The sequence below is a fragment of the Lutra lutra genome, chromosome X (genome assembly GCF_902655055.1).
Source record: "Lutra lutra chromosome X, mLutLut1.2, whole genome shotgun sequence".
Taxonomy (NCBI): Eukaryota; Metazoa; Chordata; class Mammalia; order Carnivora; family Mustelidae; genus Lutra; species Lutra lutra.
In genome coordinates, this window is record NC_062296.1 from 74,009,262 (window position 1) to 74,026,148 (window position 16,887).

The 16,887-nt window shown below is 44.9% G+C and overlaps 2 protein-coding genes across 3 annotated transcripts in view; both read right to left on the bottom strand.

The window, feature by feature from the left end:
* LOC125092352 (melanoma-associated antigen B4-like) overlaps positions 1-15,219 on the bottom strand; it is a 29,362-nt gene extending 14,143 nt beyond the window's left edge. Inside the window, exon 1 of the mRNA XM_047716769.1 lies at positions 15,152-15,219. The gene's annotated coding sequence lies outside the window, so the exon portion shown is untranslated. The remainder of the gene's footprint in view (positions 1-15,151) is intronic.
* Positions 3,677-7,071, bottom strand: MAGEB3 (MAGE family member B3). Of its 2 annotated transcripts, XM_047716764.1 has the most exons (3): positions 7,009-7,071; positions 6,369-6,446; positions 3,677-4,976 (listed from the first exon to the last, which is right to left on the bottom strand). In XM_047716764.1, exon 3 carries the CDS (start codon positions 4,921-4,923, stop codon positions 3,853-3,855), a length of 1,071 nt encoding a protein of 356 aa, XP_047572720.1. In that variant the 5' UTR covers positions 4,924-4,976; positions 6,369-6,446; positions 7,009-7,071; the 3' UTR covers positions 3,677-3,852. The 2 variants fall into 2 exon arrangements, with proteins under 2 accessions (XP_047572720.1, XP_047572721.1); XM_047716765.1 differs by lacking the exon at positions 6,369-6,446 and having other exon boundaries at positions 7,009-7,061.
* Positions 15,220-16,887: the final 1,668 nt, after the last annotated feature.

The window sequence follows — 16,887 nt, forward strand, 5'->3', positions numbered from 1 at the left end:
TTCTCTGAGGCAGGATGCTGAGAGTAGGGGAGGCTGTGTGTGCATGGGAAGAGGGTACATGGGAACTCTCTGTACTTTCTGCTCAGTTCTGCTGTGAACCTAAAATTGCTCTATAGGATGAGGTCAGTTTTTTCAAACAAGTGATGCTGGGGGCACTCAGTCTCATACCCTGCCCCTGGGGCTTTCAGTCTTGAATGCAAGGGCAGGGCCAGACTTTACTTTTCCCATCTATTCAGGGGCAGGTTGTCCCCTTGGTCCGCACTTAGTTTCCTTGATTTGACTCTTGGAAGGGCCTGACGTTCCCTTCTTTCTTGGTCTGAGGATATCTCCCCAGAGAAACACTTACACTTCCCTTCCCTGAGATCTAAGAGGAAGAGGTGAGAGCTGCCTTATCTGGCCACACCTGCCAAGATCTCCCACAGGTGACAGCTGTGGCAGGCAGTCTGAGGCCCTATGATGGTGAATCCCACTCAGGGTTTGAACTCAGTATCCTAAATCTGACTTATGTGAAACCCCAAGACTCCTCTCTCTGCTGACCTGGAACCTCCCCATATTTCTATTACCCCCAAGGATATGAGGATATGAGGCCAGCTCTGCCTGACATTTCTGCCAGAAGCTCTCATGGCAGTTGGATGGAGTCTGTGAGTGCCCACCAAGGTAGGTCTGGTGGTTCCTGAGCACACTTGAGCACTACCTCTACTGACCTGAGTCAATCAACCTCAGACCAAGATCGTCACCTTTTTGACCAGTTAAGTGGAAGTCAGCTTCAGCCACGTCCTTCCAAGGCTGTTTGGGGACTCTGAGGGCTGAGAGGCAGGGTCAGGAGCCTATGGGCCACAGTGTTCTGGGTGGCTGCTGTCTTCACTCCTCATTCCAAGTCCTCACCTTCGCATGTGTCAGAGACTGTAAGTCCTCCCTCTAGGGACCTGGGCTCCTCCTAAGGCAGGACTCACCTGTCCCCGAGAATCCTGAAGAATAAGAGGAGGGGATGCCCAGACTGACAACATTGCCTGGCATGTTGCTCTCCCCAGTCCTACTATAAAGAGATCTTCATTATGGCTCCTCTTCTTGACTGAAGGCTTCCTGGGAAAGGCCATGTCTCTGCAAACTCTTGACCATTATCCCTATTGCAAACCCTTCAGAGACTGGGTCCCTGTCCCAGGAGTGATGTGAGATAGGGGAGCTGTAACACAAGGCAGAGACCCCAGAACACATGTGCTGTCAAAGGACAAAAAAATACTTTAATCTGTTTCTTCTCTTTAGCTACAGACTTGGCTTTTTATGTAACTTCTGTTTGAATAGGTGTAACCTCCTTTATGGAAGGGACTATCCAAAATGATTTTGTGAGCCCTGATCATCTGAGGTTTTCTGACTTTGTATATATAGATGATCCTATTGTCACTGAATATTATCTCTTTCTCTTCTTTATTCACACTTCTCAATTATTTTGATATGGTAATTGCTCTGGTTATGTATTTTAATCCAGTGTCTTGGGCACAGAATCCCTTTTAGTACCTGAGAAAATTTTGTAGTAGTGAGAAGAAAGGGGAAATAAGGAACGTGAATTCAGCCTCAGGCTGGGAGGAGTAGAGAAGTGTGGACTTCATACTAATTCAGGCCAGGGGTCTGGTTCCAAACCTGCCACTTAGCAGCTATGAGAAATGGGGCACAACACCAAACTCTGTGAGGCTGTCTTTTCATCTGTGAAGTGGGTTTGATGGACTCTGTCCTGGGGACTGGTAGAGTGTCCATAATGCAATAAAAGTAAGGGTTGCTGGGGGGAGGGGTAAGGGAGAGGGTGGTTGGGTTATGGACATTGGGGAAGGTAAGTGCTATGGTGAGTGCTGTGAAGTGTGTAAACCTGGTGATTCACAGGCCTATACCCCTGGGGCTAATAATAAATTATATGTTAATAAAAAAATAAAAAATAGGGGCACCTGTGTGGCTCAGTGGGTTAGGGCCTCTGCCTTCAGCTCGGGTCATGATCCCAGGGTCCTTGGATCGAGCCCTGCATCAGGCTCTCTGCTTGGTGGGGAGCCTGCTTCCTCCTCTCTCTGTCTCTGACTGCCTCTCTGCCTACTTGTCTGTCAAATAAGTAAATAAAATCTTTAAAAAAATTAAAAATTTAAAAAAAATTTTTTTAAAAGTGCGTGGCACATTGCCTGGCCAGGATTGCACTTTTTTTTTTTTTAAAGATTTTATTTATTTGACAGAGAGAAATCACAAGTAAGCAGAGAGGCAGGCAGAGAGAGAGGAGGAAGCAGGCTCTCTGCTGAGCAGAAAGCCCGATGCGGGGCTCGAACCCAGGACCTGGGATCATGACCTGAGCCGAAGGCAGTGGCTTAACCCACTGAGCCACCCAGGTGCCCCCCAGGATTGCACTTTAAAGGATGCCAGTTCTTACTCTAATTTGTGCCCTGGAGTTTCAACTCACTACGAAGAGATTTAATTTTTAATCCGGGGATGTCAGGAACTATGCAGTGCTCTAGAACAAAGAAAACTCTATCCGACAAAACAGTGCTTAGTAAGAAATGCTAAGTAATAGTTCCCCATTCAATTACTTCACCCAATGGTTGACATAAGGTCGACTTCCTTAGTGGATGCAACACAAAGCTCCTAAAACACATTTCAAGGCCGCCAAAAGCACCTTCCTCTCAGCTGCCCTTCTTTCCAAACCCTCTGACTCTCATTCATTCAACCACCAGTAGAAAAGTAGACCTTGCCTGGAGTTTGCCAAATGACAAACAAGGTAACCTAATTTGAATGATGTGTTAGTGGAGTGGGTCCTGGTTCCCCCAGCCCAGGGTCAAGGGTGCCAGTCCAGTGGATTCCGGGCATCCACTAAGGGAGTACTCCATTATTTCTCAGAAACTCTCCAGAGATGATGTAAATACAACCTCGAATTTACACACTGCCTTTGCCTGCACCGGGGCAAGAGCACAGGGCACCTTCCATCCCCTCCCCAGGTGATTTCTCTCTGGCTTTCGCACCATCCCAAAGTAACTGGCAAGGGCAGTTTGCCATTCTGGGCCCTGCTCCATGCAGCCAACTTAGAATTGCCTCCCACTGAGGGAACTGCAGGCTCCAAAGGCCCAAAGGGGCCCTGCTGCAGGGCACTGACACTTAACTGCTCTAAACTGGAACCACCTCTCTCCTGTTTTATCTCATCTTTTCATGAATCCTTTCGGCCTTAGAGTATATATTACCATTTTCCCTTATATGATAGATGCTTCTCCACTCTGTAACTTTATGCTCAGTGTCTCAGTCTTTTTCTCAGCTCTCCCAGTGCCAGTATGAAGCCTTCTGAGAGCAGATGCTCAGGCAATGTTTGGGGAATAAATGAGCCTGAAGCATGGCATCTAATTCATGAAGGTTTAATTCTACACTCTTCAGTTAGTCAAGCACATACTGTTATTTAGAACTTTATAAAACACAGAGTAAAGAGGATTAGGAAGTCAAATACCAACCATCTTATGATTTTCCTCTGTATCAATTTCATATATTTTACTACTTTTTTTTTTCACGTTTTCAAGGGAACGCATGCACCAATGCCATGTTACGTTGTACCAGATTATTAAATAAGATGGAAAATTTCCCAATTTGTTCTATAAAACAGCAATACTCTTAACTCTTAAATCTGATAAACAATAAGTGAGACCAATGTTACTCATGAATTTAGTTTATAATGCTAGATAAGCCTGCATTTTGAAGTAACATTTGAAAAAGAGCAAAAAATAAAAATGCTGATGAATCTCCAAATTACCCATACAGAACAGGAGCACGGAGGTATTATACACTGTGTTCCCTCAGTCACACCTTGCCCTCTACTACTTAGAACACTGACTGCTCCCTTCAGCCACAATATGAAGAACCTGCCTCAACTTCATTAGGTGTGGGAGGTGCTGCTAGACATTCCCTGGAACATTCACTGGCCGTGGCACCTGTCTCGGCCTGTCGTGTAACCATGGCTTTGACTCGTTCTTCCTCATCTCGCAGAGCCTCTTCATACCACGAGTGGAAGGCACTGGGGACGGTATGATTAATCTTGGCCCAAAACTCTAGCACTTTCATCTTGCTGGTCTCGGCGTGGGCTCTGGGACCCCATAGGAACTCGTAGCGCGCAGGATCACTGTTGGGCACCTGCCGGTACTCCAGGTACTTAAGCTTCACCAAATCCTGGGTGATGAGCTTCTTGGGTTCCCCAAATATGAAATGCCGCTTCCCTGCGAAGACTCTCATCTTATTCAGGAACTCCCAGATGTTCTCCTCGGTGGCACAGTTGCCCTTCATGAAGATCACACCCAGGAGATTCATCAGAAGACCGGTCTTGGGAAATCCTCTGCCACGGCTTATAGTCCCATTGTTAGGGAGGTCCATCTTACTGACCAGGATATAGGAATGCTTGGTAGAATCGACTTCCTTTAAGTCAACACCAAAAACCACTTCCAAGTTGAAAGAGGCTCTTCTGAGGATCTCAAGGAAGCGATTTTTGTACTTTTTATTGACAATCTTCAGCATATTGGCTTTCGTGATGGGCTTTTTCCTTTTGTACATATGCATCAGGAACTGCACCAAAATACCCGTTGCTCTGGTTAAAGGGTCTCCTTGAGACTGCACAATGGTGAGTGGGGCCCGGGAGGAACTTGGCTTTTTCTCAGTTTTGCGGTTGGCTCCTTTATGTGATCTTGTGGGAGAAACGTCTGTAGGCTTGGTGGATGGGGCTCTCTCAGACCCCTTGAGAGTGCTATGTGACCTAGCTGCAGGTTTTCTGTGAGTAAGAACACCAAAGGGCGGAGGGGCCAAGGAGGGGAAGGCTTTCTCCTTGGCTACAGTGGCCTGAACACTGCTCTGATGCTGGATCCCACCTTGGGCTTGGTGGCGTTTCTCATGGGTGTGGAGCTTACTCGTTTGTCCCCGAGGCATGATGACTGTGGCCAGGGACAGCAGGTAGTAGTGTGGGCAGGACAGGAGGTAATCTGGGCATGAGAGAAGAAAAGATGAAAGGGAGCACCTTCTACAGGGAGAGACCACCTTGGCTATAACCAAGGCTGCCTCTGCAGGTTTCTGTGAGGGCACGGCTCTGGGAAACCACAGGGCTCCTGTTATGATCAACCTGTACTCTGAGAATCCTGTGGAAATAATTAAAGTGAGCTTCCGGGTGCAGCCTGCCAGCCCTGGTTGGTGCTTACTGGGGCTGAAAGCAGCAGAGGCAGGTCCAGTCCTTGTGAGATCCTCTCTACTCTGGAGTGTGAGGATCCTTTCAGTTCATATTCAGGACCATCATATCAACTTTTGTCAAGGCTCAGGCCCTCTCCTCTGTGCTGCTCTAAATTTACATCTCAAACCCAGGCCCTCAACTTCTTGGGATCCCTCAGGAGGAACGAAAGGGGCACCTTGGTCCATTATTGTTGCCTCTGCCCACTACTGTCACCAACTGCTAACAGTTCACTGGAACTCTATATTCTAGAGTCATTGGGGTTCTCAGTCCTCATTCAGTGTCCTCATCTTGGCTCTAGGTAGAGCCTGGGACACCTTCCTCTGCTGGTCTGGTCTCTCCCCTCAGACAAAAGCTCTCACCAACCTGATACCATCAAAAATAAAGTAGGGCTCACACACCCCTGACTTCCACGCCTGGGATCCTTAGTGCTGTAGACAAGGGGGGTGCTCTCTGTTGTCTCTTTTTGGGGGTGAGTACCATCACTCTTCATTCAGAGTCCTCATTCTGATGCCTGTGAAGCCCACAGTCCCTCTCTGCAGAACTGAGGCTGCTCAATTAATCCAACAGCCTTACCTCTCTGGGACTCTCCAGACAGAAATGAGGGGGGTGCCTCAGTCTAAGAAATATTTGTGGTTTTCCCAGGGCTGAGAGAAGGGTCAGAATTTATGAGATAGACTTTTTAGAGTTGGTGCTCCCTTTAGTCTTCACTCAGGTCTCTGACCTTAACTATAGGTAGGACTTAGGACTCCTGCCTCCAATACACTAGCAAGACTTGGGCCTTCTGCCTCAGAGCAAATCCCTCAATTCCCAGTCCCTAGAAGGGAAAGTCAGGGTCCTCCACATAGGACTACTCCCACCTAGAGCCTCCAGGAGGCTCTAGTACAGGGATGCTGCTTTCTTTAACTGGGGAGAGGCCCCTCATAAGTACTCAGGGACCTCACTTTCATTGCAGACAGGTCCTAGGTCTCCTCCATCTGCAGGACCCAGGCTACTCCTTTAGACCAAGGCCCTCCCTACCTGAGACTTTCCAGGCAGAAAATCTGATAGCTCTGCTGGGTCCTACCAGAGTCAACAGCAGTACTGAGACTTAGTGGGGCCCCACGTGTTATGGATCGGGATGCTTCCCCCAGTCCCCACACAAGGTCCTCACCTTGACTCCAGGCTAATCCTGAAAATTTACCCTCGGGGGCCAGAGGCCTCACCCACAAATGATCTCACTTCCTGGAAACTGAATCGGAAGTAAAGATGAGTCATATCCGGTCACAACTGCCTAGGGTCTCTAAGGGCTGAAAGCAGGGGCAGGGCTCTCTGAGACACTACTGTTCTGGAGCCGGTGGTCTCTATATCCTCGCTTAGGGTCTTCATTTTGGTATCTATCAGAGCCTGGGACTCCTCCCTCCATTAAATTGAGTTCACCAAGCTCCAAACAAAGCCTTCACTTCGGGAGCTCTCGGGGAGTGGAGAGCGAGTGGTTGTCAGGGCCTGCCTGGAGCCCCCAAGAACCATATGCAGGGGGAGAGTTTTCTGTTGCCATCTCGACAGGGAAGAGATCCCCTCATTAGCCCTCAGGAACCTCCCCTTGGCTCTCATTAGGGCCTACGTTTCCTTCCTTTGGAGAATCAGGGCTACTCTCTAAGACCAAGGCCTTCTTCCCTAAGACCTCCCAGGCAGAACTCAGCCTAACAGCCGTGTCAGGAGCTTCCATTGCCGAACCCAGGGGCAGTATTTTGTGGAACCACCTTTGTTATAGGAGGGGAAGTGGTCCCTTCACTTCACATTCAGGTCCTCACCTTGACTTCAGAGAAGTCCTGAGAACCCACCCTCGGCGGAACAAACGCTACGCCCACTGGTCGATGTACCGATCTCTGAAGCGGAAGTTCAGAAGAATCATATCCGGCTATGGCTGCCTGGGGTTCTGAGGACTGAGAGCAAGGACGAGGTTCTGTGGGATCGCAGTGACAGATACCAAGGTGAGGATCCTGAGTGAGGACCTAGGAACCACCAACTTCAGAAGACTGCAGTCCCACGAACTTGTGACTCCTCCCCCTACTGACCCAAGTCAGCCAGCCCCCAAAGCCAAACCTTTCTGAGCCCCTGGTGAGAAGTCAGGATGCACTGCTTCTGCCTACCCTTGCCTCAGGCCCCAGGACTTGAAAAGAGGGACAGGACTCTGTGAGCCTCCCTCTTTTGGGAAGAGATTATCTCATTAGCACTGTGGGTTCTCACCTTGACTCCAATTATGGCCAAGACTTCTCTCTCTGCAGAAATGGGGCCCATCTTGTTAAACAAGGCACTTCCCTCCCTGAAACTCATCAGGCAGAAACAAAAAGGATTCTCAGGCTTATAGCTCTGCCTGAAGCCTCCCACGGTTAGGAATGGGGGCGGGGAGTTGTAAAGCCCCCTCGTTTGTGGGTCTAGCAATGTCCTCTTTACTCACTTAGGGACCTGACCTTGCTCCTGGTGGGTTGTGTGACTCCATCCTCTCTGACCTGAAGTTACTTTACTGAGATCAAGGTCTGCTCCTTCCTGAGTCCTCCCAGGTGGAAGAGTGAGCCACATTAGGCCAGGGATGTTTGGGTCCTGAGAGGCAGATGGCAGAGTCAAGTCTCTTTGGAACACCACTGTTCTGGAGTTGGTGGTCCCCACATTCATCACCCAGGGACCTCAACTTGTTACCTATCCAACCCAGGATCCTTCCTCTACTGAAGTGTGACCATTCTCCTTAGGCTAAGACTCTGACCTTGGTGAAAACTTGGAGGAGTAGAAGAGGGGATGCCCACTCTGATTGCCCTGCCTGGGCCGTCTAGGCCTGAGACCAGGCTTGGCAGTTCTCTGAATGACCCCCTATAATGTGGGGTGGTTGTCTCTGCAGTCTCTTTCATTGGGGTTCTCTCAGACCAAAGAATTCCTGGGAAACTCCACATCCATGCAAACTGGAGCTGTGTCCCTAATGCAAACCTTGCAGGTTCCTGTCCCTGACTTGATGTGAGATAGGAAAACTGAAACATAAGACAGGGGACCCAAGAGAGAGGTGGACAAAGAAAATGATGCTGATTTATCCTTTTTTATCAGTAGTCAGCCTACCGGGCGATTTCTGTTTCAATTGATTTACTTCCTAACAGGAAGGAGCTGTCCAGGATGGTTTTGTGATTCCCCAATCCTTAAGGTATCTAATACTGCATATGTAGATCATCATCTTGTCACTGAGTATGATCTGTTTCTCCTCTTTGTTCATGGCTTTGGTTTACTGTGGTATTCTTAACTGCTTTGGCTATGCATTCCAATCCAGTTCTCTGCACATAGGATCCTTATTTCCTCCCCTGAGGTACATTTTGAAGTATTAAGGAACACAAGGTTGGCTTTGGGCAGAGAAGAGTGGAATGATCATCGTGTGTTCAAGAGATATTCAGATCAGGAGTCTAGTCCCAGCCCTGTCACTTACTGACCCTGTAAACTCGAGCATATTGCCAAACTCCAAGACAAAGAAATCATAATCAACCACAATGCTGTTTAGCGATGCCAGTTATGTAATATATCCTCACTGGAGGATATAATATACAGTGTGTTTGTGGGAGAGATTTTCCTAGTTGGATATAACTTAAAGTTCTCAGAATTTTTGTCAATGACCTGTATTTTCCCTAACATCCAGCTGCCCTTCCATCTAAATCACCATTATTTTCATTCTTTCAATCATCAGGGTAAGGACTGCCAGTCCAGTGGATTCTGGAAACCCCACCTCAAAGAAATATCATCCCTATTGCTCAGAAACTCCCTGGTGATGATGTACATAGAACATCTAGTCCATGCACTGTGTCTTGGGCAAGAGCACAGACACCTACCACTCCTCTACCACGTGGAGATTTTCTCATTTTAGCCACAGTCCCAAAGAATATGTTAAGGAAAAACTTCCTTTGCAGGCTTAGTTTTTCATCCCTGAGGCCCTCCATGTGAGGGTCTGGCCCCTGCTCACCGCTCCCATAAGCCTCATCTAGCCCACCATGCAATCTTACTTGAAATTGCCCCTCGCTGAAGGGATGCAGTTTCCTAAAGCTGCACACGGCTTTGCCCCTGGACTTTGGTACCTGACTGCTTTCAATTCAAGTCTCTTCCCCTCTTCAAACCCCTCTCTCTCTTTTACTTGTTCTTTAGGTCACAGAGAGTATATCACCATCTCTATATGATAGCAGCATCCAGATGCTACACTTCAATGAGCAGGGGCTAGAACTTGTTGCTGTTTTGAGTTGCTTTTTGTTTGTTTGTTTGTTTTTAAGCATCCCCAGTACTAGCCTGAAGCCTTCCAAAGAGCTCATTTTCACTTAAGGATTGGAAATAAATGAGAGTGAGTATGAGGCCTAACTCACCAACATTTCATTTCTCTTATACACCTGAGTAATCTAAGCAAGTCTATGTATGTAACTTCTACTTTTATGGAAGAAACACTAGAAGGAACTAGGCAAACCAAGAATTGACAATCTTTTCCTTATTTATACTTTTTTCCCTCTTAATGCTTAAATATTTATAAAGTGCCTACAGTGTACTAGGCACTGTGCTGAGGCTACAACCCCAAATAGGACAAAATATCTGCTTCTTTAAAAACTACTTTATTCAGGTATGACTGACATACCCAAAGCTGTACACATCTAATGTCTGCAACTTGATGAGCTTGAAGGGAAGTATACTCTTGTGAACCACCACCATAACCAATGCCATAAACATACCCGTTACTTCCAAAATTTTCTCCTGCCCTTTTTATTATTTTTCAGGAGTACGGTAACAATTAACATAGTATCTACCCTCTCAGCAAACTTTTAAATAGCCAGTATGACATTGTTATCTATAGATGCTACACAGTGCATTTCTAGGACTTATTTACCTTATACAACTGAAACTCTGCATTCCTCACCCAGTACCGCTCTAATACCCCTCCTCTCAGCACCTGGCAGCCACCATACGATTCTGATTCTGTCAGTTTGACAATTTTAGATTCCTTATATAACATGCATTTGTCCTTTTGTGTTTGGCTTATTTCACTTAGCATAATGGTTTCCAGGTTAATCTCTGTTGTTGCAAATGGCAAGGTTTCCTTCTTCTTAAGGCTGGATAATACTCCATTGTATGTATATGCCATATTTTCTTTATACATTCATCCAACAATGAACATTTAGGTCGCATCCATGTCTTGGCTATTGTGAAGAATGATGCAATGAACATGGGGTGCAGATATCTCTTCAAGATCCTAATTTCAATTCTTTTCGATATAGACTCAGAGAATTGCTGGATCATATGATAGCTCTACTTTTAATTTTTTGAGGAACCCCTATACTGCTCCATAGTGGCTGTGCCAATTTACACTCCCATCAACAGTTTAAAAGAGTTGTCTTGCACTAATACTTGCACTTATTCAGCTTACTCTCTACTTGGGGAGAGAGCAAGACAATAAGCTTTTTGATTGTTGTTGTGCTAAGAACACTTAAATGTGAGAACTACACTCTTAACAAATGTTTAAGTGCACAAAAAATATTGTTAAATATATGCACATTTTTTTCTAAGCACAGTTTTTTCTTTCTAAAAAATTTTTTAAATTTCATTTAAAATCAATTAACACAGTGTATTGTTAGTTTCAGAGGTAGAGTTTAGTGATTCATCACTTAGGCACAATGTTTTACAGCAGATCTCTAGAACCTAGTCACCTTGCATAACTGAAACTATGCCAGTTCAGCAACGTATCATTTCTCCCTGCCCCGCAGCCCCTGGTCACCACTATTCTACTCTGTGTTTCCATGTGTTTGGTTATTTTGAATACTTTATATAAGTGGAATCCTGCAGAATTTATCCTTATGTGACTGGCATATTTCATTTAGAATAATGTCACCCAGAGTCATCCATGTTGTCCTGTGTAAGAGGATTTCCTTTGTTTTTGAGGCCAAATATTTTTAAGGCCACTGTATCTATATACCACATTTTCTTTATCCATTTATCTACCAATGGAGATTTGGCTTGTTTCTATACCTTGGAATTATTTTCAGTAATGGTGTAATGAACACAGGAGTGCAGATAACTCTTTAAGATACTGATTTCATTTCCTTTGGGTATACAACTCAGAAGTGGGTTCGTTGAATCATGTGGTAGCTCTAATTTTAATTTGCTATGGAACCTCCAAACAGTTTCTCCATAATGGCTGTAAGAATTTACATTCCCACCGGGGCACCTGGGTGGCTCAGTAGGTTAAAGCCTCTGCCTTCGGCTTGGGTCATGATCCCAGGTTCCTGGGATCGAGCCCCACATCAGGCTCTCTGCTCAGCGGGGAGCCTGCTTCCTCCTCTCTCTCTCCCAGCCTGCCTCTCTGCCTACTTATGATCTCTCTTTGTCAAATAAGTAAATAAAATCTTTAAAAAAAAAAGAATTTACATTCCCACCAATGGTACACCAGTTCCCTTTCTCCACATTCTTACCAACACTTGTTATTTCTTGTCTTTTTGGTAATAGCCATCCTACCTAACAAGTTTGAAGTGATATTGTTTGAGGGGTTATGTTTTTTTAATTGTTTGCTACTGAGCTGTATGAGTTCCTTATATAATTTCGATATTAGTCCCTTAGATATATGGTTCGCTAATATTTCCTCCCACTCCACAGATTGCCTTTTTGTTGATTGTTTCCGTTGCTATACAGATGACTTGGTTTGATGTAGTCCCACTTGTTTGTTTTTGCTTTTCTTGACTGTGCTTCTGTTGTAATATTAAAAAAAAATCTCTGCCAAGATCAATGTCAAAGAGATTTTTCCCTGTTTTTTTTTCCTTAGGAATTTTATGGTTTTAAATGTCATTTTTAAGTCTTTAATCCATTTTTCATTAATCTTTGAGCATGACATAAGTAGCTTCCAATTTAATTCTCTTGCATGTGGACATTCAGTTTCCCAATAGCATTTAACTTAAGAGACTATCCTTTCAACCATTGCATATTCCTGGTGGCCTTGTCACTGATTACTTGACCATTTATGCATGGGTTTATTTCTGGACTTTATTCTGTTCTATTGGTCTATGTGTCTGATTTTATACTAGTAAAACACTGTTTTGTTTTGAGAGAGAGAGAGACTGAGTGTGTGTGTGTGTGTGTGTGTGTGTGTGCTCATGCACGCCCACGAGCAGGGGGTGGGATAGGGATAGAGGGAGAGGTAGAGAGAGCATCCTAAGCAGGTTCCACGCCCAAGACAGAGCCTGATGTGGGGCTTGATCTCAGAATACTGAGATCATGACCTGAGCCAAAATCAAGAGTTGCTTGCTTAACTGACTGAGCCACCCAGGCACCCCAACACTGTCTTCATTAATATAGATTTGTAATAAAGTTCGAACTCAAGAGGTATGATGCCTCCATCTTTGTTCCTTTTTCTCAACATTACTTTGGTATTCAGGGCCTCTTATGATTTCATATGAAATTCAGGTTTTTTTTTCCGATTTCTATGAAAAATTCCATTGGAATTATGATAGTTATTGCATTTAATCTGTAGATCACCTTGAGTAGTATGATTTTTTAAAATATTTATTTTTTCCATAAATGAACATGGGATAGCTTTCCTTTTATTTGTGAGTTTTTCAGTTTCTTCCATCAATGTCTTATTGTTTTCAGTGTATAGATCTTTTGCCCCCTTGGTTAAATTGATTCCGATTTTATTTTTTGAGACTATTTTAAATAGATTTTCCTAATTTCTTTTTCAAATAGTTTGGTGTTAGTATATAGAAACACAACTGATTTTTGTGTTTTGATTTTGCATCCTGCAACTAAATACATTTATTAGCTCTAACAGTATTTTGGGTACATGGCATTACCTCAATCTCTTTCCCCCACATGGAGAGAAGTCACAGTCTCTCTTGGGGCTCAGCTGTGCCAACTTGAGGGAGGGGCTGATGCCAGTGAAGTCTAATTGCGTTCCTACCCATCTCAAGTGTGGCTCATCTCAGTTTTATGCTCACATGTACTATCACATTTTCTTAAATAGATTCTGGACCTTTCATAAAGGAGTTTGTTACTTATATCATAGTTAACTGTACTTCTGTGGGCAAATAAGTGCTGGAAATTCTTATTCTACCATCTTGCAGATACCAAAACCTTTTTTTAAATTTCTTGATACCAACAATTCTACCACAAGGTTCATTCACATTTGCAGGAAAATCCCCATTCATATGACATGTTATTTTGCTCTAGATCACAAAGAGAGATGCAAGGTGGGGCTCTTTCAGTTAAGCATCAGTGGCTCAGTCAATTAAGCATCTGACTTTTTATTTCAGCTCAGGTCCAGATCTCAGGGTCCTGAGATCGAGCCCTGCCTTGGGCACTGTGCTGGGTGAAGAGCCTGCTTAAAGATTCTCTATTGCTCTCCCCCTACCCCTCAACCCCAGCTCCTGTGCACACTGTCTTTCTCTCTCTGAGAGGGGGAGAGGGAGAGAGAGAGAGAGAGAGAGAGAGAGATGCAAGGATTTTCTATTTGTTGTACAAAATACCAGAATGTTTATACTTATACTGATCAATAGCAATATATGTGATACATATTATTCATAAACACAGATACTGAAGTCAAATAAACCTTCTATTTCAAGGAACAGTACTTTAAAAGTACCAAAAAGAAATTACAAAATAAAAACAGATAAATCTCCCATTTACTCAAGTAAAGCAAGAACAAAAAGAAGACAATGTGCTCCTTTCAGCTCTACCTAGGTGCTTAACTACTTATGAAAGGATGTTGACCTCTTTTTACCATAAGATGAATCCCACCCCCTGACTTCACTTGATGTGGGAGTTGCTACTGGTCTTGGCCCTAGCACACTCCCTGGCTATGGCAGCAGTGCCAGGCCTGGCTGCAACTCTGGTTCGGGTTCTCTCACACATCTCAGTCTTTTTACACTTCATAATGTGTTGGAATTCAGGACCGCCAAGGGCTGACAGCAGGAACTAAACTCTACAGGCCACCAGTGTTCTGGGTGGGTGCTTCTTTCATTCTTTTTAAGGGAATTCACATTTACATCTGACAACTTCCTCTTCCGACCTGAGATTGCCTTCCTTAGACCAAAGCTCTCAAGACCCTGACAACTGCTATGAAAAACTGAGGAGATTCTCAGCCTAACAGCTCTGCCTGGAGCCTTCTAGCTTTGAGGAAAGGCAGGGGCTGCTCTGTCTGTAACACCCAATATTCTGGGATGTTGCTTTCTCCTTTCTCCAGTTCTGGTTAATGGGTATCCTCCTAAAGGCTCTTGTCACTTCCGTTAAAGGCTTCTTGGGAAATGCCACATCCCTGAAAATTCTTGAGCAGTTTCCCTACCCAGACCTTGCAGAGAATGGGTCCTTGTCCTAGGAGTGATAAGAGATGCAAAATCCACAATAGCACAAATCAGGGGGCCCATGTAAGCACGCTGTAAGAAAAATAAAATATGTTGTTCTATTCCTTCTCTTTCCTGGTCAGGCTTTTAAGGTCTCATGTAAACTTGGTTCTAATATGTTTATTTTTTTATAAGGAAGTGGTTGAGTCAGATAACTTTTTTGAGCCCCTGATCTTTTAAGGTTATCTGAAATCACATATGTGGATGATCCCATAGCCTGCAAGTATTATCTCTTTTTTCCCCCCTTTATTCAAACCTCACATTTATTTTAGTACTATTACCGCTCTGGCATATCATAATACATCTGCTATAGAGTAGCTGCTTGCCTCATTCCTCATACAGCATCTCTTTTTTAAGATTTATTTACTTATTTTAGAAAGAATATGAGCCTGTGAGTACGGGGAGGAAGGAGGGAGAGAATCTTCAAGATGACTCCCTACTGAGTGTTGGAGCCCGACACAGGGCTCAATCCCACTACCCATGAGATCATGACCTGAGCCAAAACCAAGAGTTGGATGCTTTACCAATTGAGTCACCCAGGTGTCCCCTCATATAGGACTCTTACCTTGACATTGTCATGGCTGGGATTCCGCTTCTAAACAGCCAGCATGTAAGCCAAGGCCTTCGTTTCCATGAGAGCTTCCAGGTAGAAGTCCCCGGGGCACTTGAGACTGCCAGCTCTTGCCTGTGCCTCCCAGGCTAGCAATAGAGAAGGTGTTAGGTGTAGCCCCGTCAGCTGTGGGTTGGGTGATTCCCCATGTCCACACACAGTGTATTCACTTGGACCCTGCACCCTCCCTGGGACTCTACTCTCTCTGCTTATCTGAAGATAAAGCCTTGGGACAAAGGCCACACCTTCCTGGGACCTGAGTTAAAGTCAGTGTTAGCTACAAGCAGCCAGGACCATTCTGAACTCACAGAGCTGACAACTGGGACAGGATTTTTATGGAATCCTACTGTGCTGGCTGGGTCCTTTCATTGCCCTCTTTCAGGTCAATCTCCATGATTTCTGAGACTGATATTCCTTTCTGCCCTTAGATGAAGGTTTTTATGCCCGTGAGAAGCCTTAAGACTAAGTGAGGGTATGTTCAGCCTGACAACTGCATCTGAGACTACCTGTGCTGAAGAACAGATGGGCCTGAAGTTCCTGGCATTGCCTGTATTCTGTGGTGTGGGTCTCCCCAATCCTTCTACAAGGGGCCCTCACCTTGGTTTCTGTCTCTAGGACTTAAGGCTTCCTGGGAAATTCCAAAGCTCTGCAAACTCTGGAGCAGCTTCTGCCTTGTGAACCTTGCGGAGAATGCGCCTCTATCCTGGGAGGGATGTGAAACGGGGAAGCTGTAGCACAAGGCAGGAATCCCAGGCCCAGTGGTGGGCCGTCAGGGGAAAAAATACACTGATCTCTTCCTTCCGTTCAGCAGCCAGGTGGATTCTCATGTAACGTCTGTTCTGCAAGATTTCCTTTTTACAGGTAACAGACTGTCCAGGCTGATTTGAGAGCCCCTGATCTTTTGAGGTTCTTTAACATTACAAATGTAGATGGTCATATGGTCACCTAATCCTGTCATTTATTTATTTATGCCTCTCAATTATTTTGGTATTCTTTTTGCTCTGGCTATATATTCCAATCCAGCAGTTTGGACACAAAGCCATTCTTTTTATCACCTAAGACAAATTTTGAAGTACTGAGGAGAAAACTGAAATAAGAAACACAGAGTGTGTCTCAGGGTGGGAGGAGTAAAACAGTGTGGGCTCTATAATAATTTAGACCAGGAGGGGCGCCTGGGTGGCTCAGTTGGTTAAGTGACTGCCTTCAGCTCAGGTCATGATCCTGGACTCCCAAGATCAAGTCCCACATTGGGCTCCCTGCTCAGCAGGGAGTCTGCTTCTCCCGCTGACCTTTCTCCTCTCATGCGCTGTCTCTCTCTTGCTCGCTCACTCAAATAAATAAATAAAACCTTTAAAAAAATAATTTAGACCAGGAGTCCAGTCCCAGCCCTGTCATTTACTTGCCCTATCAGTTCTGGTACATTGCTGAACTCTAACTCTAGGAACTTCAGACTCTTCTCTATGAAGTAAGTTTGATAAGCTCTGTCTTGTAGGACTGATGGAGTGTGTGTAATGTACAGAAAGCATCTGTTGCTGGGCCTGTCTTCTACTGGGACATTAGGGAATGGCAGTTATTACTATGATTATCTTGACCTCAGACATTACCATCTATGCAGCTGAGTTTTGTTTTGTTTTTTTACAACTAAGACATGTCAGAGAATATGCAGTGCTCTGGCCAAGAAAAACCTCCAA

Excerpts from the sequence above, each read along its gene's own strand:
- MAGEB3 (XM_047716764.1), bottom strand. The coding sequence starts at position 4,923 with ATGCCTCGGGGACAAACGAGTAAGCTCCACACCCATGAGAAACGCCAC.